This window comes from Oryx dammah, unplaced genomic scaffold, assembly GCF_014754425.2.
Source record: "Oryx dammah isolate SB20612 unplaced genomic scaffold, SCBI_Odam_1.1 HiC_scaffold_4, whole genome shotgun sequence".
In the NCBI taxonomy this organism is placed as follows: Eukaryota; Metazoa; Chordata; class Mammalia; order Artiodactyla; family Bovidae; genus Oryx; species Oryx dammah.
Window position 1 is genome coordinate 15,656,376 of NW_024070188.1, and position 23,473 is coordinate 15,679,848.

Consider the following 23,473-nt stretch of genomic DNA (forward strand, 5'->3'; position numbering starts at 1 on the left):
CTTACAAATGTGCTTCCACAGCAGAAGATCTATCAGGAATTGAGTAAACAGACTTACTAAAGAGCAATAAACCTAAGAGGAGTTAATGCTGCAACATTTCAGGTTGACCATCTAAACTATGTCTCCTAGTAAAAGTGATCTACTATTTAGATTTAAATTCATATTTAATGTAAATATATTATTTTAAAACCTGGATGGTATCTTAGAAATCATCTAATCTAACTGTCTACATTTATTTTCTTTTTGGAAAAGGAGAACCAAACAAATTAAATGGCCATGCCAAGGTTCTACAGTAAATGAGTGTCTGAATGAGAATTAAACCCAGCACTTAAGTTATCTTATCACTGCCTGTCCCAGTGTCCTACAAAGTAAATAGTTTCTGATTGTAGTAGGTCAAAATTTTATTAATTTTGTCAGATGTTACTTTCAAGATTCCTTTATGTATAGATAGAGATAGGCTATTTTTTCTTTTATGTATATAATTTTAAAATGCTGTGACTTTTATCATTCATGTGTCTAATATTTTAGAATATGTTAGCTCTTAACTTGTTCCCTTTTACTTTCTTTTTTTATTTGTTGAAATATGACCATTTATTCTTTTAAATATATGCATTGTAAGGGTAGAAACAGGAAATACTGCACCGACGTTTTGAATACAATTCAATATATTTAGATAATATAGAAAATATAAAAGCTACAATAGAAACAGAAAAATCTAAAAGCTCCATAAGTAAAATGAACAAATATATTTATGTCTGTATATGCTTACTATATTGCTGCTTACTATTTGAAATGTATTCTGTGAATGTGGAGTCAATTACTACTTCCATGAGAACATCAAAGTTACAATGATTTGGTTTTCTTTGTAAAAATAAAATATTCTTGTTTTATATGAATTTGATTTCACATCACACTTTCCAGATCTCAATCACAAACATCTGAGTAGAATACTGCTGTCATCTATATTGAAAAGCTGACACATTATAATCAACATAAGCATGTTCTTTTTTTAGCTTACCCATTTATGTCTCAGTCGATTGAAAGCTTTCTCTGATTTTAATTAAACTATGTTTGCTGAAATATAAGATACACCATTAGCTGGAATTCAGAATTGTGAAAAAAAAAAAAAAAGCCCTAGTTTTTTTGTTAAATGAATGCTATTAACAAACGTAATCATGGTTATCAAACAATGGTTCTCAAACTTCAACATGTATCAGATACACCTGATGGGCTGGCCTACCCCTAGAGCTTATGATTCTGAAGGCCAGGGATAGGACTAAGAATTTACATTTTTAAATTCCCAGGTGGTGTGACTGTTTGAAAACTGCTGCCTTAACAGTATGCTTCTCCAAAAGTAATTCCACACTTGTCCTTATGTTTATTGCAGCCTAAATATGGACCTTAGGAAATATTTAGGTTTAGACCATGTATAAACAAACATTTACTTGCATTTTATCCATTCATATATCTGCAAATGTGCTTGCCTATGAAGTACCATCAGATTTTAAACTGGTATTATATACTGTCATAATTGAATGTATAAGATAAGAAAGTAGGAACATAAAAGAGCTAAAGAATATTTAGGACTGACATTGGCAAGGTGGTGACACAGGAATTTCTAATGTTCATTTCCTCTCAAGAAACTTCAGTCCAAACAACTCTCTGTGTATGAAAATAACTTCACAAGAGCCAAGGATTCTGAGGGGGTAAAACATCTGAATGAAGCAAAGAAATAAGTAGATACTTTGAGGAGCATGGGAAAAATAGATCCACCTTCCCTGCACTCCCCTTCCCCAAGCCTGGGCAGCCCATCCTCATAGGAGGAGAGTAAAATGAGTGGCCAGTCTCACCACAGACCCCAGAGCTGGTCTGAATAATCAACAGGATTTAGCCAGATGAAGAAGGAAGATGAATGTTCTAGACAGTAGATTGTGCTTAACAATGATCATGATATCCAAAACATAATGTTGGCACATAAAGGGGGAAAGTTGTGCAGCCATATCAGATAATGCTTTCTGAGGAAGAGATTGCTGAACCCTAATTAAAAAAATAGAGGGAAGAAAACTCTGATAGAAAAAAAAATTTTTAATGGAAATGTTTCCATAAATTGTGAGATATTCCCTTTATAAAATGTAAAGGGGATGATTCAGTATCAAGATGTCAGTTCTTCCCAACTTGATCTATAGATTCAGTGCAATTTCCATTAAAATCTCAGCAAGTTATTTTGTGCATGTTAACTAAGTAATTCTAAAGTTTACTTACATAAAGTGAAAGTGAAGTCCCTCAGACGTGTTCAACCCTTCGACCCCATGGATTGCCTACCAGGCTCTTCTGTCCATGGGATTTTCCAGGCAAGAGTACTGAAGTGGGTTGCATTTACATGGATCAGAATAAAATCCAGAACGAAATAAAATAAAATCCAAATAAAATTACCCATTTACATGGATCAGAATAAAATCCAAAACGAAACTGAAAAAAAAAAAAAAGAACAAAGCTGATGGGCTGACACTACCCAATTTCAACACTTACTATAGACTGCAGTAGTAATATTTATATTTCTTCCTCTACCTCGAGTAGTTTCCTTATGTGCATATGCTGATCAGTACTTGCTGAAGACTTGAGGGAGCCTTCCACAAATTCCCCAGACTTTATCTCTTTTCTATCTCTTTCTAGTATCTTTAGCTTCCTACTTTACATTATTCTGGTGCTTCCCTGGTAGCTCAGACAGCAAAGAATCTGCTTGTAACACAGGAGACCTAGGTCAGAAAGATCCCCTGAAGAAGGGCATGGCTACCCACTCTAGTATTCTTGCTTGGAGAATTCTATGGGCAGAGACCGTGGTGGGCTACAGTCCAGGGGGTCACAAAGAGTCAGACATGACTCAGCAACTAACACTTTACATTATTCTGACTGCTGACCTCTCATTGCCTTGGTTTCTCAAGATTCCCAGCTAGATGTCACCAAGTCCGCTCCATGCCTGCACTAACTGGCTGCAACTCCTCACAGCATTAACCTGGGATAATCATAGAGCACACCTCATTTGTTTTTCATCACTTAAGAGTCACTGGCCTCTATTGTCTGTTGTCCAACCTTATTGTATATAATTTTCTTCTGTTTCCTGTAGTTTCAAGTATGAAAACGAATCAAGTCCCTTTATTTTATCTTAGCTAGGAGGCAAAGTCACTAGGACACTTTTAAGAATGAAGAGAATGGTATAAATGTTTATCTTATTATAATAGAAAATGTTATGTTCCTCCTTCGCAGAAGACAAATGAACAGAAATTTAGAAAGAAGAAAGTGATCCATATAATTACATATGTTCGTTGATATTGGAAAGTAAGGAGGATTGGTGACCACAGATGTCTAATAAATATAACATTGAGAATAGATGCTAGATGACAGTGACTTAATAATTAAATGGGAGTCAACAAATGGAAAAAGCAAGTAAAGCTGACATTCCTTAGAAGTTTAGTGGAGCAGTGATGGAAAGGTATTGAATGCTATTTATACGGGAATTCAGAATCAAAGGTGCTTTGTTTGCTGTTAAAATCTTTGTGGAGACAAGACAGAAAGTTAAAATTGACTATGGATAGGACAGAGGTTGGCAAACAATGTCCTGCAGACTGGCTACCAGCTTGTGTAAGTAAAGTTTTATTAGAACATAGCTAGTCTATTCATTTACATAATGTTTGTAGCTGCTTCTGTGTTACAACAGCAGAGTTAAATAGTGGCTCCAAAAAAATCTCCATAGATCTCCAACAGAGATCATATAGCTCCAAAGTAAAAAAAAAAAAAAAATATATATATATATATATATATATATATGAACTTTCACAGAAAATTTGAGAACCCTTACACTAAGAATCCAATATGCAATAAATTCATATATATATATATTCAAGTATACTTTAGATCATCAAGAATTGCAGATTCAGCAGCAGTCACTTCATAATATATCATACTGGAACAAATAACATATTTATAATGTTAATGGAAATGAAAACAGTAGTCTTGAACTTTTCATTTTGGGTAATGAAAGGCTAAAAGTAATTTCTCAACATAAAATGATATCTTCTACCTTAACATTAGATTAAACAGTTAACATTATATACAAGAGTTTGTGAAAAAAGTATCTTTTGATGGTGCCATGAAACTAAACTGCTGTTATTGGACATTAATGTACATATCCTATAAAAATTTCCATAAATAAAGATAGTTGGGATCTACAGTGTTTGACTTTCAAATATGTGATATTCTATCATACACAATGTTGCTCCAATAACAATGAAATGACTCTGTTTTTAATAATTTTAAACTTTTTCTAGGCAAAGAAGTCAAGCCCAAGTCTCCACGTATGTTATGTGCATATCAAATATTAAAAAATCTTAAATGCATGCTTTACTCATCTTCTGATTCTATTGTTGAGTGTTTTGCATAAAGTCAAAGGTTTAACTATTTTTTGTAGATAATGTGCTGGTTATCTTGTATTTCTGAGGATTTGCTATGCTGAAATTTCCCTTAATCCTTCATTCTTTGGATGAAAAAATTAATACCTTTCATTAATTTCTCATTAAAATCCTTAGTGCACATTTCCAATGTTTTCTCAAAATAATTCTTATTGTGGTTGGTAATGAGGAATCTTTACTTGTATGTGTATTAATCTGCTGCAATTTTAAGAAGAGGGAAATTAAATATATTGATGATTAGAAAATAATAAATACTATATAAAAGAAATATACATGAGAATAGGAAATAAATATTTTTATGCAATCATAATTACTAATGTTTACTCATTTTTAGAGCCACAAGTGAAAAAACAAGAGAAGCCAGGTATGTACATTTAATGTGCAGATTCATACTTGCACTCCATGTTTATGACGAGTGTGTGCTGTGCCGTGCTTTGTCACTCAGTCATGTCTGACTCTTTGCAACCCCATGGACTATAGCCCACCAGGCTCCTCTGTCCATGGAGATTCTCCAGGCAAGGATTCTAGAATGTATTGCCATGCCCTCCTCCAGGGGATCTTCCCAACCCAGGGATTGAAGCCAGGTCTCCCTGATTTGATTCTTTACCATCTGAGCCACCAAAGAAGCCCAAGATTGCTGAAGTAGGTAGCCTATCCCTTCTCCAGGGGAACTTCCATACCCAGGAATCAAACTGGGGTCTCCTGCATTGCAGGTGGATTCCCTACCAGCTGAACCTCCCAGAAAACCCCATAGCATATCTTTTTTGCAAATATTCTGTCTGAGTGCAAATATTATACTAAAATTTTATTCTTGAACAACTTTTTAAAATAAAACAAACGTATACTACCTTTTCCTAGAAAAAGTCCTATTTACAAAGATGAAATCACTGATAAATTTATATCGTTCAGAAGAAACAAATGACTAAAGACTATTTTTCGCTCATTGCTGTAGACCACAGACATCCTGTCAGAGAAAGAGCTGCTCTTACTCTTCTAATTTTGGGGGGCTCCTGAGTCAGATGAACATTTCTGAGGGCAATAGCAGGCAGCAGGCACTATTTAAAAGAAAACACAACAATGATTTTCAAAACAGTTAACTTTTGACTCATGTCTCCCAACAGTATTAGTATTATGTGGTTGTTCAGTCACTAAGTCGTATCCGACTCTGTAATCCCACAGACCACAGCACACCAGGCTTCCCTGTCCTTCACTATCTCCTGGAGTTTGCTCAAACTCATGTCCATTGAGTCGATGATGCTATCCAACTATCTCATCCTCTGTCACCCCCTTCTCCTCCTGCCCTCAATATTTCCCAGCATCAGGGTCTTTTCCAGTGAGTTGGCCCTTTGCATCAGGTGGCTAAAATATTGAAGTTTCAGCTTCAGCATCAGTCCTTCCAATGAATATTCACAGTTTATTTCCTTTAGGAATGACTAGTTTGATCTCTTTGCTGTCCAAGGGACTCTCAAGAGTCTTCTCCAGCACCACAAATCAAAAGCGTCAGTTCTCCAGCACTCAGCCTTCTTTATGATCCAAACTTTCATCTGTATGTGACTACTGGAAAAAACCTAGTTTTGACATACAGACCTTTGTTGGCAAAGTGATGTCTCTGCTTTTTAATATGCTGTCTAGATTTGTCATAGTTTTTCTTCCAAGGAGCAAGCATCTTTTAATTTCATGGCTGCAGTCACCATCTGCAGTGATTTTGGAGCCCAAGAAAATAAAGTCCATTATTGTTTCCATTGTATCCCCATCTATTTGTCATGAAATGATGGGACCTGCCGGGGTCCAGCCCCGGTGGATCCAGGGTAATTCGAAGGTGGGGACAGAATCGGCGTCCTGGAAAAAACTTATTTAATTACAGATATATAAAGAGATTAGAAACAGATAGTGTAGTAGGAAAATTAGTGGTACCAGATGGGAATTCAGCCAGAAAAATGGGGAGTGAGAAAGAAACTACACGGGGGAATCAGTCTTTCCAGAAACTGATCCGATTTCTTTATTTTTCAGGTTTGTTTATATACCTTTTTGTTATACATAGGGATGAATACAGAGTCACGCGGGGGTCAGCAGACCTGACCCTTGTCACAATCAGGTGCTTCATATAAAATTATACAAAGGTCTTATGAGTTTCATCATCTTTTGGCCATGAGGTCTGCTGACATTTTATGGCCCTTTCTGATACTAGTCAGTTAACCAGAAAACTTATTTTTCCAGGGGTGATTTTTTCTTAAATCAGGCGCCACCCTCCAAATAAAGTTGCATTCCTATAGGGTGAGGGTGTAGTGAGTTACAATCAAGAAAGGAATTTACTTAACCTAAGGTTTAACATGGTTAATCTTAAAGGTTAATACTTATTTCTCCTATATGCTAGTTATATTCATTATAAGGGCAGGAATATGGAGATTTAGCAGCAAATATTGGCTCAACAAATGTAAACCCTTCGCCAATGTTCCCCTTAAGACCTATTTTGTCTTAAGATAGTGATAAAGTTACATTTTTACATAGCATAGTGATTTATAACAAAGTACAGTGATCTATAACAAAAGAGAAGATTCATTAACTCAAAAAGTCTAGCATTGCTAACATCAAAAAACTACTATATTTCCTTTTCTATATTTCAAATACATTGATTAATGTATTCCCAGGTACCTAAGGATATGGAGGCCTGACGGCAATCATTGACTCGTCAATGAAAAAAGCCCTATGCTAATACTCCAAACTCTCTGTGCTGTTTATGGTTGAGAGGTTGTCACAAAAGCTAGTCTGTCAGCAGAGAGGTTTGACCTGAGACATCCTTGTCACACCCAGGGCAGGGAATTAGCAGTAATTATTGGCACGGCAAATGAAGAAAAAACCCTTCACCAATATAATTCCTAATCAACCCACTAATACTATACTAATGATCTTCTAACTTCTCAAAAAAGTCTGTATTTAGAACGTTTTAAAACATCCCGTGCCTCTCACAGTTGGGAGGCTGTAAACAATCACCTGCAGCCGGTCGAGCCTGATCAGGCAGGCCAGAGAACCTTCAGAGTTCATAAGTTGAAACACTCTTGTCACGCTCAGGAATTTTTATTAACTGGAGCTGCCAGTTAACTCCTTCTCTGAGAGAAATGGTTATGGGGGAGAGCTCCCCGTAAAGTACTCTGGTTTGGGGGGTAGATGCTCGGGAACAGGGGGTTTCCTGAGGCTTGATCACGCCTTTGCGTATGCCAAGCTTCCTTCCTCATGACCTTTGCCATGGGCGGAGCTCCTCATGCTGGCTCCCAACCGGGACCAGATGCCATGATCTTAGAGTTTTGAAAGTTGAGTTTTAAGCCGGCTTTTTCCACTCTCCTCTTTCACCTTCATCAAGAAGCTCTTTAGTTCTTCTTTGCCTTCTGCCATCAGTGTGGTATTATCTGCATATCTGAGGTTATTGGTATTTCTCCCAGTAATCTTGATTCCAGCTTGTGATTCATCCAGCCTAGTATTTCTCATGATTTGTCTGCATATAAGTTATATAAGCAGGGTGACAATATATAGCCTTAACAGACTCCTTTCCCAATTTTGTACCAGTACATTGTTATGCTGCTGCTAAGTCACTTCAGTCATGTCCAACACTGTGCGACCCCATAGATGGCAGCCCACCAGGCTCCCCCGTCCCTGGGCTTCTCCAGGCAAGAACACTGGAGTGGATTGCCATTTCCTTCTCCAATGCATGAAAGTGAAAAGTGAATGTCACTCAGTCGCTCAGTCGTGTCCGACTCTTAGTGACCCCATGGACTGCAGCCTACCAGGCTCCTCCGCCCGTGGGATTTTCCAGACAAGAGCACTGGAGTGGGTTGCCATTGCCTTTCTGCCATTGTTATGAGGTTGCTGTAATAAAATATCACAAGCTAGGTGACTAAAAAGAACAGAAATGTATTCTCTTACAGTTCTGGGTGTTAGATGTTTGAAATCAAGATGTCCGCAGGGTATGAGGCAGTGGCTACCCATTCCAGTATTCTTGCTTGAGAAACCCCATGCACAGAGAGGCCTGATGGACTACAGCCCACTGGGGCACAGAGAGTTGGACACGATTGAGCAATTAACACTTTCACTTTTTGTTTGTTTCTGAGGCACTGGGGATTAGGACCGCAGAACATATTTTAGGATAACACAAGTCAACTTACAAAGGTCTACCCTGTGACCCCTCCAAAGTTCATGTCCTTCACATGTAGCAAAATACATTCACCCCATTTCAACATTTCTAAGAGTCCTAATAATTTTAGCATCACTTAAGTCCAAAACTTTATCAATTCAAAGTCTCGTATCTCTTTATCTAAATCAGTATGGGTAAAACTCAGGGTATGATTCTTCTTTCATAAAATTCCTCTCCACTTGTGAAACCAGAAAAATAGCATCTGTTTCAAAAAAAGAAACAATGTGAAACTGGTTAGATATATTCCCATTCCAAAGGGGAAAAATTAGAAGGAAGAAAAAGGGTCACAGGTCCCAAGTAAATCCAAAACATAGCGGGGAGGATTCCATTAGGTATCAAAGCCTGAAAATGTCCTCTTTGATTCAGTGCTGTGTTCTCTGGACCTGAGGTGAGGGGATGGCAGTCCTGCCCTCTCTGCCCAAGGAAGTCCCATCATCCAAGCCGTTGAATCATGGCTGGTCATTAGAGTTAATATTCTTTCATTTCATCCTGTTTCTGTCCGCTTCTGTCCAGGCCAGCATTATTTTTGCTTGCACAAAGTTTTCAAAAACATGACTCGTCTTGAGTTCAGTTCCTGAAGATCCAAGTCATTGCACAAGAGGGTCCCCCACAGATCTCCCTGGGTCACCACTTCTCTATTTCTGCCTTCTGCTGAGGTGGAGGATTGGACCCATGATTTGGTCCAGCCACACCCTTGGTCCTGTCTCCAGGGTGCACTATCTAGTCGGGGTGAGCATTTTCTCAGTCACCACGTACTGGTTCCTCTTACATAACAGTTTACTCCTCAATTTATCTTCTCTTTCTCATTTTATTATAAGCAATGAAGAGAATCCATGCTGTACTTTCCACACTCTACTCAGAGTTTTCTAAACTAAAGATCGACATCCTTCACTTACAAACTCCACCTTCTACCCAACAGATAGGAGTTAAACATATTTTTTTTGTGTGTGTAGGGTCACGAAGAGTTGCACACAACTGAGCGACTTCCCTTTCACTTTTCACTTTCATGCATTGGAGAAGGAAATGGCAACCCACTCCAGTGTTCTTGCCTGGAGAATCCCAGGGACAGGGGAGCCTGGTGGGCTGCCGTCTATGGGGTCGCACAGAGTCGGACACGACTGAAGTGACTTAGCAGCAGCACATAGTTTAAGCAAACTCCAGGAGATTGTGAAGGGCAGGGAAACCTGGCATGCAGCAGTCCATGAGGTTGCAGAGTCGGACACGACTGGGAGACTGAACAACAGCGTATAATTCAAGTCATAACATTGTCTAAATTTCTGAATCACAACTAGATATATTTCAAAAAATATTCTTCCAAATCCTATCATCAAGTCATTTATCTTATGTTGACATTGGGGCTATTCTCTACAACAATAATCTTGAGAAAACAGAAAATTCAGGTTGAAATCCATTAGCAGTAGCAACAACTTAATGACAGACAAGTACGTGCCATGATTTTAACTACTGTGTGTTTAACAGTCCAGTACTGGCAGGCCAGTAGGAAACTAAGATAAGTTTTACTAAAATTCTGCTTTTTTCAAATTACGGTAAATAAAATAGTGTCCAAAAATGAATTTGTGCTCTAGTGCTCTAGTTTATTTTTTTCAGATTTTAAAATTTCTGTCTTTTGTTTTCCCTTCAGAGTCACAAGTTAAAAAGGAAGCAAAACCAGGTAACAATATTTTATTCTTAAATAGATACAGAGCTAATGTTGCTGTTATTTTAGAACTAAAATGACACCAGTGGGGATTTACACAGTGTCTTCCACATCCTCACTGTTTTCCCTACTCCATTATTCCATATGTTTTTACAGCACTGGATTAGGTGAGAATGGGGATATTCCATAGACAAAATATCTGGAATATGGCTTTAAATGAATGTCAGCAGAGACTCCAGGTTTTCAAGAGACATTTCTTAGAGTTCTTCAGTCTGGTGTTAGTCATATTTAATTTGTAAGTTTATTTCTGATAACACACCAGAGTCACAAAATCATAGACTGCTGGGAATTGAAAGGAAAGAGAAGAATTTATCAAGCATCTGCATGAGCTAAGGAATAGTGTAAGACTCGTTTTGATCATTCCACTGTGAGAGGCATGTAACATGACCGTTATTACCCATATGTAATATCTGTGGAAACAGTTCAATAGACAAGATTTTCAAGTTAGTAAATGTTGAAGCTAGAATTGTGCCCATGTTTGGTCTACTCTAAACCCTGGGTAATCTCACTACGAGACTGTCCCGGACTAACAGTGATTTTATTAAGAGGCAACATTGACCTAAACCAGAGCAATCTTTCCAAGTTTACATTGCTGTTTAGTGTATGTAAGTCCTAGCCCTGGTACCAACTAGCTACTCACCTGGGACAAAAAAAAAAAAAAAAAAAACCTTCAGGCTCTATGAATGCTATTTCTTCATTATAAGGAATTATGTAGCAGGACTCTTAAATAACAACAAACTCAAAAATTCAAGTCTAGATGTATATATACAATACTATATTATTCCTTTAATTCTCACCAGAACTTACTTGACAATTCATCATAAACTTGAGCCTGGTTTCTCCTATAAAAAATATATCTTTTTAATGTACCAAGGTTTAAAAATGCCAAACTACTGTCTTATGATTTATTTTCCTAAGTATCTTTATTGGCTGCAGATGAGTGTTACCCGGTATAAATATTTTGCATTTTGCCTTTTTTTTTTTTTTTAATCAGAAGACCAATACCATTTAAAACTTCTGTTTAGGTCTAGTACTATTTAGAACTTTCATTTATTATTATAAATACAACAATTTTGCAGGCAAACAAAATTAATTGATTTTTTGTATCATAAATGTTTATGTTCTAGCTTCATCTGAAAAAGCTCAAATACTCAGTATGTATCTTTATTTATCTATAAAGCTAATATAGAATTTTAACAAAAAATTAAGTATTTTAATATTATATATGCAATATATTCCTAAGTATTTGTGCTTTACTATGGCCTATGTTTCGGAAATTATAGGTGTTTAAATATAAATAAGAAATCTTGGTATATTGTTTTCATGCAAACAAAACCTTAAAGTTTTTTTATCTAAACTAGGATGACATGAAAATTGAGGAATAGTTCTTCTCCATAGGCATGTTTGTTCAAATCTGTCAATTATTTTCTACTTAACAAATCACTGGACCATTTCACAGAGAAAATTCATGTTAATTCATATGTTAAATTAACCAAATGTTAAATTCATATGTTAAATTCACCATATGTTAATTTATAAAGCTTCTAAATATCCAAATGACTTCCCAGGTAGCTTAGGTGGTAAAGAATCCTTCTGCAGTGCAGGAGACCCCAGTTGGATTCCTGGATCGGGAAGTTCCCCTGGAGAAAGGATAGGCTACCCATTCCAGGATTCTTGGATTCCCCTTATGGCTCAGGGGGAAATGAATTCGCCTGCATATGGGAGACCTGGGTCCGATCCCTAGGTCAGGAAGATCCTCTGGAAAAGGGAATGGCATCCCACTCCAGTATTCCTGCCTGGAAAATTCCATGGACAGGGGACAGGGTTACCGGTGGGCTGCAGTCCATGGGGTTGCAAAGAGTACAACTGTTGGTCACGACTGAGTGACTAACACACACATCCAAAAATATTTTCTTTTTATTATTTTCAGAACAAGACACAGTGAAACCAGAAAAGACTATTTCTCATGGTAAACCAGGTATTTTTCAGGTGGTATTTGTAGTATCAAATTGTCTCCCAGTGTTCTAATTTTAGCAGGATGATGAGCTTAGAGTCAAATTTAAAGTTATTAGAAAAGATTCATGTGTTAAGTCACTCAGCTTCTAATTTTAGTCATCTTCACAGTGTTTTGTTTTGGTTTCTTTTTTGTGCTGAGAACTTGGCCTGCCAGATATAACTAGATAGCTCATGGTCTTTTCCTATCAGAAACTTAGCACAAAGACCATTTTTGCCAGCATTCACTTGAATGCTGAATGCCCATTCAGTTGAATGGGCTCTATATTTTGTTTTGCTTTGTTCTGTTTGGGGCAAGACATCCCTAGAAAACTTGTAATTCAGAATGGCCCATTCAAACGTGATCATCTTCAATTCCAAAAATCTCAAGAAAAGGAAATAAAAAAGAAAGCAGTTTCCTCCTGCTTCTAATCCTTTTTCCTTCTTTCCTTCATTTTTGCCTCCCTTCCTTTCTTCTTATTCCTAGTTTTACACTTTACAGAAAGTGGAGGTAAGCCAATGGGTTTTGCTCATAAAAAGAAATAGAAAAATTACCAAGACTAGTTTAATCGTTAGTTTTTATTTAAGAATAGAAACTTTATTTAAATTTTAATTTAACCCAATTAAATATGAATTTAATTTTGAGGTTGTACCAATTCCCAGTTGTTCTGTAGAACATAGTCCTTTATTCTAGGCTGAATTGTCTACCTGACATTGTGAATATGGTTAGGTCAGAATCTTTAAAAAGGTAAAAACACCTTCTCCAAACATATCTTAGGAAACTTCTGCTTATATTTTTAAGATTTTACTTTAGAAAATCTGTTTCAGTCGATTTGAGTCGCTAGAAGTAAGGAAAGCAGAGCCTGACTGTAGGGCAGTAAGAAAAGCAGTCTGTACTGACATAAGCAAAACTTTAGAAACAACTTTTAGAACCTTCTGATATCATGAATAATAAATCCTGTGTCTTTATTGTCCCAAATGACACCCATTTTTGAGATGAAATCCTGAGAGCAGGAGAGAGTTTCATCTCTGAGTATCTAACAAAGGCATTCCCCTCTAGCCACATCTTTCATTTCAGTGATCATGTTCATACTCTAAATTCTGTTTCCAAGTGATACTTTCCAATTAGAATATTTCACCGATTCATTCCCACTGCTGAATACTTGAAAAGCTTAATTTTATATAAAATCTTTATTCTAATCCCTTTACTTTGATCCAAATCTCTTTAACTATGTCTAAAAAAATGTACAGCACAGAAGACATCCCATAAATATACCACTTTGCCCTTCCCCATCTTTGTGGCATAAAAACTTGGGTTTTCAGGCTAGTCCTGGCTTCTCAGGGAGGTGTCTTGCTCATGAAAGATAAATTATTCCTTCCTATTCTTATTCAATAATGAAAAGGGATTGTGTGATTTATGTGTACTCCTGTATAGACAAATGCAGTGAAATACAGTGAAGGCAAAGAATGCAGTGTACTTTGATTGGGGTTAGGGGACCATTTGAATTAGAAAAAGTTTTGTGGCAAGAAACTTGCAAAGGACATCTGCAGCTGAACAGATTATCTTTGTGCTCCCATCCAATTTGAATAAAAGATATCACTTGTTTAATTGAGAAAACAGCTAAGGTTGTCTCAGTATTGGTGTTATTTCAAAAAGAATACAAAATATCAAGGTTGAAGTGTGTCACTGTTTTGAACTGATGCATTTAAAATGTCCACTGTGTTAACTTTTTTCCTATCATAGATGACAAAGTTGTCAAGCATGTAAAAGCTACCACGATAGAAAAAACAGGTAAATAAACTGCTTCAAATTTTTCTTCTATGTATCAGTTTTGTGTTATGTCGGTGTGCACACACACACATCTTCACTGGAGTGTGAGCACTTTGTGTCATAGTTCTAAGATTCTAGGTTCTTGTAAATAACTGAAAGATATATTCAATAAAAATTAACAGTGAAAAACTAGAGTGACGTAACTTTATTTTTTTTAATCTGATTGACCTAAGCTTACATATAATTTGCAAGGAAAGCTATGCATGCATTGATTATCCTGTTCTATTAGGTGTTTAATCTCACTTTCAAACCACATTTTCTCCAATTTTAAAATCACAAAAATCTGGAAGTCTGCTGTTCATGTATGAGATGGAATAATTTTCATTCATGAGAACTTCATAGAGACTATATGTGATTATATGTTTTAAAATCTGCCTTAAAAATGATCAACAGAATATATAATATCAACTCATCATTTAATGTGAGAGAAAAAAAAAAAGAAATGTACACACTCTTTCATTTCTGGAGTTTTGTCCTAAAAGAATGAACAAAAGTGAGTTTTCATCTCAGGTTACATCTTGGAAGACTGAATCGCCTCCATTTGATCCCCAAATGAAAATCCTACTACCTTGGCCATGAATAGAGTCCTATTTCTTACTAAAAATCTTTCCAAAGGAAAAGGACTATGAAGTAATTTCTTTCTTTTAACAGGTAATCATGATAATCAGGGCTTAAGTATAGTTCTCAGAGGAAAATAGAATTCAGGAAAGAACTAATTATTTATAGAAATTATGAACTATTATTTCTTTAGAAAGAAATCTCATAAGGCTATTTTTACATTCATATGACCATTATACTGTATCCCAACCATTGCCTAAGCTCATAATTTTGGTTAGCATTCATTGAATTTTCACCCTAATGTGTTAATTGGAGAAGGAAATGGCAACCCACTCCAGTACCCTTGCCTGGAAAATCCCATGGACAGAAGAGCCTGTTATTCTACAGTTCATGGGGTCGCCAAGAGTCAGACACAACTGAGTGACTTCATTCACTCACTCACTCAATGTGTTAATATGACCCCTTGAGTATCTCATTTAGTTATATGGGTATTTGGAGATTTTTAAGAAACTAGCCCAATGTATTTGTGTCTCAAATATATAGATTGGTTCAAATTTTACACAAAAGTTTGTGCATCTTAGTTTTCAATAAGCAGTGTGATTAACATATTTGCTGACAGTGAAATAATAGTGTTCAGAGAGAATGAGTTAATCTTAAAATGAAGTAACAAATACAGATGCCAAAGAGTTATTTTTTCCATAGTTTGTATTCATCATATGTCACTTGTTTTCTTTCATTCTCCACAGTCAAACCCAAACCAACAAGTAAGAGATGAAAATAAAATCTGAAAACTATTACTTGGCAATTTCAGCTTTTACAATATGCTTATTTTCCCAATTATTATTTTTAGTTTTGCCTAATGCTAAAGTACTTCTGTAAGTGATAAATTACTGTTATTGCTATGGCTTTGATTTAACATCTTTGTCTTTCACTACTAATTAATAACGCACTATAATTGTATGGAAAAATCTATGGAAATTGTATTACTAATACTAAAAGAGTGAGACTACACAAGCTATAAGTAACACTAAGAAGCTAGAATAAATGGGCAATCTTTTAAACATACGTAATGAATGACAAAAGAAAATTAAATAATGTACACTTTTTGGTGTTATGAAGCACATACTATTTTAAATTTGTTTGCTTTAAGCAGCATTAATTATGTTAGGCAATCATTGGTATTATTGTTTTTCATAATTTTATGAATTATTAGATTTTGCCACTTTTTTATTAAAACCATGGAGTTTTCTTATGAGCATATATTTTAAAGATCATCCATTTCATTGCTCAGGAGTGATACAGATGTTACAGGTGTAGAGAGTTAAAAAAGTGACCAATGGTCTCAGAAAAGCGTGAACTTTTGCCCATTGTCAGAGTAGTAAATATATACAAAGTTGTTTCAGAATTATGATATTGGCTGTTGAATGATATGTATTTGTGAAACAAAGGCTTAGATGAAGGTATGAGTGAGTATTTGTCAAATGTTCTCTGGATCAAGTATGAAAAATGAATTGACAAGATCCAAAGCTAGATTTGGTGAGGACAGTTAAGAGGTCGTATTAGTGATTCAGGAGATAAAGTGAAATATATGGAGCCTAAATAGAATGTATTTACCTCCTAGAACGTATTGCATGTATTTTGAATGCAGTATAAAATATACATAGTTTATATTATTTTTACTTTATTATACTTTTGAAGTACTATTATTATCACAGTTTTAATAACTTGAATATTGGCTTATTTTATTGTGCATGCTAATGTAACGTTAACATTTATACAATTGTAAGATCATGGAAGTTCATTCCTGAATGCTATCAATCCTTACTTTACAAATATCCAATTAAATGTTATGAAACATAGATCCCACAGTTCCCCACCCACTTCACTGTTGGTGCAAGATGATGGGGAGAAAATAATATTGCTTGTGGAGAATCTCCAAATTCAGGCTGAGGGAAGGAAAGAACAGGTAAACCAGAACAGCTCAGGGGTAATAACCTGGGGGTGATTAGTAAGAACTAGCATTTGGTAGTGATCTATTCTATTTCCACATAAGCTTAACTCCATTCAAAATATCCTACTCTAAATGGCTTTATTTGAAATTCTACTTCTGATGAAAGAAAGATATCTCCTAAAATTTACTTTAATTCAAATATGTTTCAAAGGTCTGAGAAGAATGTTAAGTATATGTTGTGATTCTTGTTGTCATGTCCTAGATTTAGTGGAGATTCATCTGTGAGAGTACTAACTGAACCTAAAATGAGAAGGTAGTCCAGGAAAATGAAAATACAAAGCGTGACACTTTCTGGAATAAGGCAAGTCTAGGTTAAATTGGAGAAGGAAATGGGAACCCATTCCAGTGTTCTTTCCTGGAGAATCCCAGGCACGGAGGAGCCTGGTGGGCTTCCGTCTATGGGGTCACACAGACTCGGACACGACTGAAGCGACTTAGCACCAGCAGCAGGTTAAATTTTCAATAAGAAACAAATGACCAGTACCAAATTGCTTCTGTCCTGCCAAGAAGGGACCTAGAAGAAGTCAGAGAGGTAAAAAGGAAGCTTATAAAATGCCAAGACAAATATCATCTGCTTTAAAATATCTCCAAAGAATGACTCAAGCTTCAGCAAAGAAAGAAAAATCCTCCTACAATTATTCTCCTTTTTGTCATATTCTATCCTCTTCTTATACCAAGAGGGCTAGCATCTTCAAAGTATCTTATAGGATGCCCTGAGAATGAACCTGATCTTGTTTATAACGTGTTTCCATGGCAATATGCTTTCTGTGTTCCAAGTTACATGCAAATGACTTTGAGAGCATGCTTCCCATACAAACTGAGGATTACCTCCAAATATATAGATAAGAAATGCTTGCTACACAAACAATCTATAGATTGTGAGTTAATTCTTATTTCTCTCTCTAGAAAAAGCTGAACATCAAGGAAAAGAATCTCCATCTATAAAAACAGGTGATTTTGCCTTTTTGGTTTGCATTCTATCCCAATTCACTGTTTTTATTACCTTTGAAAATTAAAGCAAAGCATATAAGCACTTTTCATTTTCTTTCCTAGTAATGTTTAGTCTTGTGATTTTGTAATAGAATCTAGTTTATCTGACATAAGGGCTATGGTAGTGTTGATAAGCAGTTTGCTAGATATTATAACCAGTATTTATGGAATGCTAAGCATTCTATTATAATACAGCTGTGTTAATGTAATAGTATTTGCTTTCACGGTTCACAAGATCCTTCCAAAATATTCAGTGTTTTACTGATGTCAGTATTGATATCATTTATCATACTGGTAATGTTGACTTGGGCCTCCCCAGATGGTGCAGTGCAGGAGACACAAGAGACATGGGTTCGATCCCTTGGTCAGAAAGATCCCCTGGAGTAGGAAATGGCAACCCACTCCAACATTCTTGCCTGGAGAATCCCATGGACAGAGGAGCCTGGTGGGCTACAGTCCATGGGGTCACAAAGAGTCAGACACAACTGAGCATGAGCATGAATGTTGAGTCACTGTTGATAAACTGTAAAATATCATATCTAATTGTACATATTATATTTTGCTGAAAATTAATCATGGATTTCAACTTGGTATAATTTCTTTAAATAGAAATCATTCAATTCTATAATAGCTTAATACTTTTAAAACTGTAATTCAATTTTTAAAATATATAATACTTGGCATGGTTCAACAATAAGGCATACAGAGGTTCACTGCAAAAATAAGCTTCCCTCCTCCCCTTCTTTTCCTGTTTTACCAGATCCCATTTCCCAAGTATCCAATAATGTCTGATAAGTAATCATTGTTATTTTTTAATGTATCCATCTAGCAATATATGTAAAAGACATATACACATAAACATGTGCTTAGTCACTCAGTCATGGCCATCTCTTTGCAACCCCATGGACTGCATCCCGCCAGGCTGCTCTGTCCATGGGGATTCTCTAGGGAAGAATACTGGAGTGGTTTGCCATGTCCTTCTCCAGGGGATGTTCCCAACCCAGAGGTCGAACCCAGGCCTCCCACACTGCAGGCAGATTCTTTACCAGTTGAGCCACCAGGGAAACCCACATATATACACATACCTGCATACAAATTTGCTTCCCTGGTAGCTCAGCTGTGTAAAGAATCTACTTGCAGTGCAGGAGACCCGGGTTCAATTCCTGGGTCTGGAAGATCCCCTGGAGAAGCGATAGTCTACAAATTATATATACATATATATACATATATAATTTACATATGTATATATAATTTGTAGACTATCGCTTCTCCAGGGGATCCTCCAGACCCACACTCACCTTTTCTACACAAGTCATGACATACTATAAATAGCTCTTTCCCTAGGTTTTTCTGTTTAAGAGTGTGTTTGAAGATTTTTCTATATCAGTACACAAAGCATTTCTTCATTTAGTATTCTATTGTACTGTTACACACAGTTTACTTAACTAGTCTCTGACTGACCTATATTTATCTGACAAGCTTTCTTTAATGATATAAAATTATAAATATAATTATCTGTCTAGTTTTGTAAATTTATCTTTAGGATAAAAATTCCTTAAATATTTTAGTGAAATGATATAGTCAATGTAATTTTTATAGGTTTCTCTAATTGTTCTCTAAAAATTGTATTAACTTATATTTCCTCTGTTAATGAATTAATTTAATTTTGGATGATTCAAATTCTTCACAATCATCAAGAAATATTTAGTTATTTATTAATAAATAGATATTTACATGTAAGACTGCATAATTAATGCTTTTAGTTAATTTCAAAGGACAAAGCATATTTGAGAAACAAATCATGTATTTGGATGGCATAGTTTTGTGTTTTTCACCAACAATTCACTCATTTTTATTGAGATTTTATAAAGTCAGCTTCTTCATTCAAAAGACTGGATTGGAAAAGTTTAAATAGTTAATATTAATTAGTATTAATATGTTCTGAAAGGACAATAGCAGAATGTATCTTTTATGCCATTCAGGAACAGTAAGGAGTTCAGATTATCTTAAGCATTCATTTTGCATCAGATGAAATATGAGGCTTTACAAAGATAAAGAGACCAAGAAGATCCTATACTTTGAAGTTTTATTGGAATATGGAATTCATTAGAACATGATTTTAAAATTGCTCAAATTGCATTGCCTATTGCTCATTTTAGGACTTCCCTGGTGGCTCAGACGGTAAAGCGTCTGTCTACAATGTGGGAGACCTGGGTTTGATCCCTGGGTCGGGAAGATCCCCTGGAGAAGGAAATGGCAATCCACTCCAGTACTGTTGCCTGGAAAATCCCATGGACAGAGGAGCCTGGTAGGCTACAGTCCATGGGGTCGCAAAGAGTCGGACATGACTGAGTTTTAATATAAGTTTAGCCTTTTCTTATTTTAACTCAAACAGAATTATGAAATATAAAAGTCTGATATTTTACTTATAGCCAGAAAATGACCTTTCTTTTCTTTCTTTCTCTTTTTTTTTTTTACTTTTTAGACAAACCAAAACCAACTCCAAGTAAGTGTACCATTCTAAAATTTTAAGAATTTTCTATTTAAGTATTTTAATCTTATAATTTCTTTAAATTGTATAAGCAGTAAAATTTATTGTGGTATGTTTATTAATGCAGTAGCTATTATGATATTACCTACATAAATGATTCCTATTGACAAAGAATAGTGTGTATTTTATTCATTAATATTTGAACATATATTTGAGTGTCAATTACACTATAGCAGATTATGTGAGGGAATGCCTAAAATGACTTCTGTTGTCATTATCTGTGTAATTAATGCAATTACCTTAACTAATACTGTCCACAAAAAAAAAAAAAAAAAAAAAAGATAATTTTTTTTTTTTTTTTTTTTTTTTTTTTATTTATTAAAATAATTTAAAAAATAATCTCCAAAAAAAAAAAAAAAAAAAAAAAAAACATGGTTCCTTCTCTCTTTTATGTACTTTCAGTTGTTTGTTAGAATATATTGAATAAATACAGTATGGAGGTTCCTCTTATAGTCATTGCTGGGTTAAAACAAGCTTAGAACACACAATACCCATGTTCAATTATTTAATCTTAATATATTAGCTTTATATTTTCATATTTCTTCAAAAGCTAAAGATGAGTTGTTTTAGTGTTTCAGAATCAATGTTTTATTTTAACATTTCAAGCAATAGTAAAAAGGAATAATTTTTTAAATGTATGAAAAAATGAAAATGTATGAATTTTTATGAAAATGAAATTATATATTTAATACTATTAAATTATGACCTTTACATTACCCTGGGGGTAAATATTTACATTTCAATCAAGAGTGTAACTAGAAGTTATGTCTAAAGATTTTCAATGCCAAGGACTAACCTGTTTCTTTAAAAGTGTTATGATAGATTTCTCGTGAATACATTTACGATTTTCTTCTTAATGGATTCAATGCCAGTGTTAAACATTAAATGTTGCCTTTGGGTTGGCAAAAATATCTAGTATATTTAGTCTGTGTTCAGTTCAGTTCAGTTCAGTTGCTCAGTCGTGTCCAACTCTTTGCGACCCCATGAATCGCAGCACGCCAGGCCTCCCTGTCCATCACCAACTCCCGGAGTTCACTCAGATTCATGTCCATCGAGTCAGTGATGCCATCCAGCCATCTCATCCTCTCTCGTCCCCTTCTCCTCCTGCCCTCAATCCCTCCCAGCATCAAAGTCTAATTAAGGGCTGAAAGTCAAAACTAGATTACTGATAAGAAATATCACCATAATTATTTGCAAATGCAGTTTTGTTTATAAAACATTATTCATTATATTTGCTCTTATAAAATATTTGAATTTTCCTTAAACTTCAAAAAGTTATATTAGGCTGATCATTTAATGTATCAGTTTTATAGCAAATACTATCATTTGAATGAATTTGTATGGATATATTTTTTAAAGCATATTTTTAAAAAATAATTGGTCTTTGAATTTACTGTAGGAGCATTATCATAGGTTAAAGACAAATAAATAACTTTTTAATATTTTGTCTCACTACTCTGTAGTCATTATAAGTTGAGATTATTTTTGTGATATTTTAAAATCTCATCTCTCAACCCCACTCATTGCACAAAGTCCTTGTTATTCATGAAGTTGCTTTATAAAAAGTTAATGAATGAATGTGTGCAGACACACGTTCAAATCACATTAAAGTTTATATAATGGAGATTTATAATTTGTAATTGAGAAAACTACCCAAATGTCTTCAAAATGACTCATTCTACCATGTATGAATAGATTATTTAATATTAATGTATATAGTGGTTCTATTTCCAGAATAGATACCAGTTGTGTTTTCAGAAATATTAGTTACCAACGTATCTCTTTGCCATTTTGAGTATGTGTCTATTGTCACTACTTTGGGAATTAATATGAAATAACATAAAGATGAAGTTCAGTTCTCTGCTACTGAAAAAGCAAAATTATTATTTCCTTTTATTTTTCTTCCTTTTTCTTCTTATTTTTTTTCTAAAGAGGAAACACCAAAAGTAACAGAATCAGGTAAATATTTGCTTACCCAGAGGAGGTAACATAGATCTATAGGAATAGTATTTAAATTTGAATCTCTATATAGCTGTGTAACATTTGGGAAAATCCATTAACAGCTCAGATTCCCAGTTTATTCATCTATAGAATAGACATAATGACTTTCCAAAAGGCTTGTGATAAGTATGAAATGGAATAACATATATAGCATTCCCACTACATGCTTGGTTGTCACTCATTAAATATTGGTGTCCTTCTTACTCTTGTCTGATAAATCTAGTTAAAGAAAAGCATCAGTCAGTCAAAACTCTGGTTTAAAAAGGATGTGTCTACATTTTCCTCAGAGATATATTGTGACTGTTACATTGTTTTTACTCAACAATTAATTTATTGAGTATTCATAGCACTAATCAAATTTTCATTTCCTAAAGGTAACAATAGAAAATTGGAATGTTTTTTTCTGTTGCTAGTTTAAACTTATTAATAAATGCATGGCTTACTCTAGCTTGACTCGAAAGCATGTACAAAAATAAAACCAGAAAACAAGAGGAGGGGGTTGTGCTTTATAAAACCAAATAACCAAGGATCACAGAAATATACATGTTCTTACACAGGGAGGGAGGCTTTATCTTCACATCTTTAAAAATAGAACCTTGACCCTCTTTCACTTACGGGATTAAGTTTCATCTGCAAATATTTACTCCAAAACTGAGTAAGAAAATCATGTTTTTAAGCCAATGGTTTATTGTTATTTTTTCCCCCCTAGCAAAAAAGAAAATTGAAAAATCTGAAAAGGAAAGTAAAGGTAAATACATTTTAAGGCATGTATATCAAATTACTGATAAAAGCACAGGAATCAAAAATATGTAATTATACAAATTATGTCACTTAAAAAAGCAATTCATGAAAATATGGACATTGGTTTTAAAGCGTATATCAGAATCGAAGCTATTTAGGGTGTTATTCATGCGAGGAGGGTAGTATTGCATTATTATTAGGTATCTAAAGGGAACAGGAACTGAGATCTTAAAGCAAACTCCATCTGTTATTGCTATATTAACACCATAGAGTTCCTTTCATAAATATTGACTGCAAAATATGTAATTTCAAACTTAGAAAGACCTATGAATAAATATGTATATGACTCTACCATTTTATCTCTATAGAAAAAGCAGAAATGAGACACCTTAAAGAAGAAAAAGGTAATTTTTAAAAGCTCAAAAGTTC

At 34.9% G+C, this 23,473-nt stretch overlaps 3 protein-coding genes across 7 annotated transcripts in view; all 3 read left to right on the forward strand.

Annotated features, from left to right (window-relative positions):
* The window catches only part of LOC120862863 (triadin-like), a 76,621-nt gene extending 71,794 nt beyond the window's left edge, over positions 1-4,827 (forward strand). Inside the window, exons 10-11 of the mRNA XM_040239001.1 lie at positions 4,326-4,352; positions 4,801-4,827. Coding sequence (XP_040094935.1) covers positions 4,326-4,352; positions 4,801-4,812 — 39 coding nt within the window. The 3' untranslated portion in view covers positions 4,813-4,827. The remainder of the gene's footprint in view (positions 1-4,325; positions 4,353-4,800) is intronic.
* A 5,379-nt stretch (positions 4,828-10,206) lies between these two features.
* On the forward strand, positions 10,207-20,283 carry LOC120863103 (triadin-like). The gene is made up of 8 exons (XM_040239333.1): positions 10,207-10,324; positions 11,497-11,523; positions 12,300-12,347; positions 12,849-12,872; positions 14,106-14,153; positions 15,497-15,514; positions 17,668-17,712; positions 20,237-20,283. The coding sequence occupies exons 1-8, from the start codon at positions 10,222-10,224 to the stop codon at positions 20,281-20,283; spliced, it is 360 nt and encodes a 119-aa protein (XP_040095267.1). The 5' UTR covers positions 10,207-10,221.
* Positions 20,284-22,310: 2,027 nt separating this feature from the next.
* Positions 22,311-23,473, forward strand: part of LOC120862865 (triadin-like) — a 30,680-nt gene continuing 29,517 nt past the window's right edge. The window contains exon 1 of one of the 5 annotated variants that reach the window (XM_040239007.1): positions 22,311-23,448. In XM_040239007.1, the coding sequence (XP_040094941.1) occupies positions 23,424-23,448 (25 nt within the window). In that variant the 5' untranslated portion in view covers positions 22,311-23,423. The other 4 variants (XM_040239005.1, XM_040239006.1, XM_040239004.1 and 1 more) reach the window with 4 other exon arrangements.

Bases quoted from the DNA above. Each gene is read 5' to 3' on its own strand.
- LOC120863103 (XM_040239333.1), top strand. From the start codon at position 10,222: ATGAATTTGTGCTCTAGTGCTCTAGTTTATTTTTTTCAGATTTTAAAA. The intron at 12,348-12,848 runs GTATTTTTCAGG...TCTTATTCCTAG, and splicing joins TATTTCTCATGGTAAACCAG to TTTTACACTTTACAGAAAGT. The intron at 12,873-14,105 runs GTAAGCCAATGG...TTCCTATCATAG, and splicing joins ACACTTTACAGAAAGTGGAG to ATGACAAAGTTGTCAAGCAT.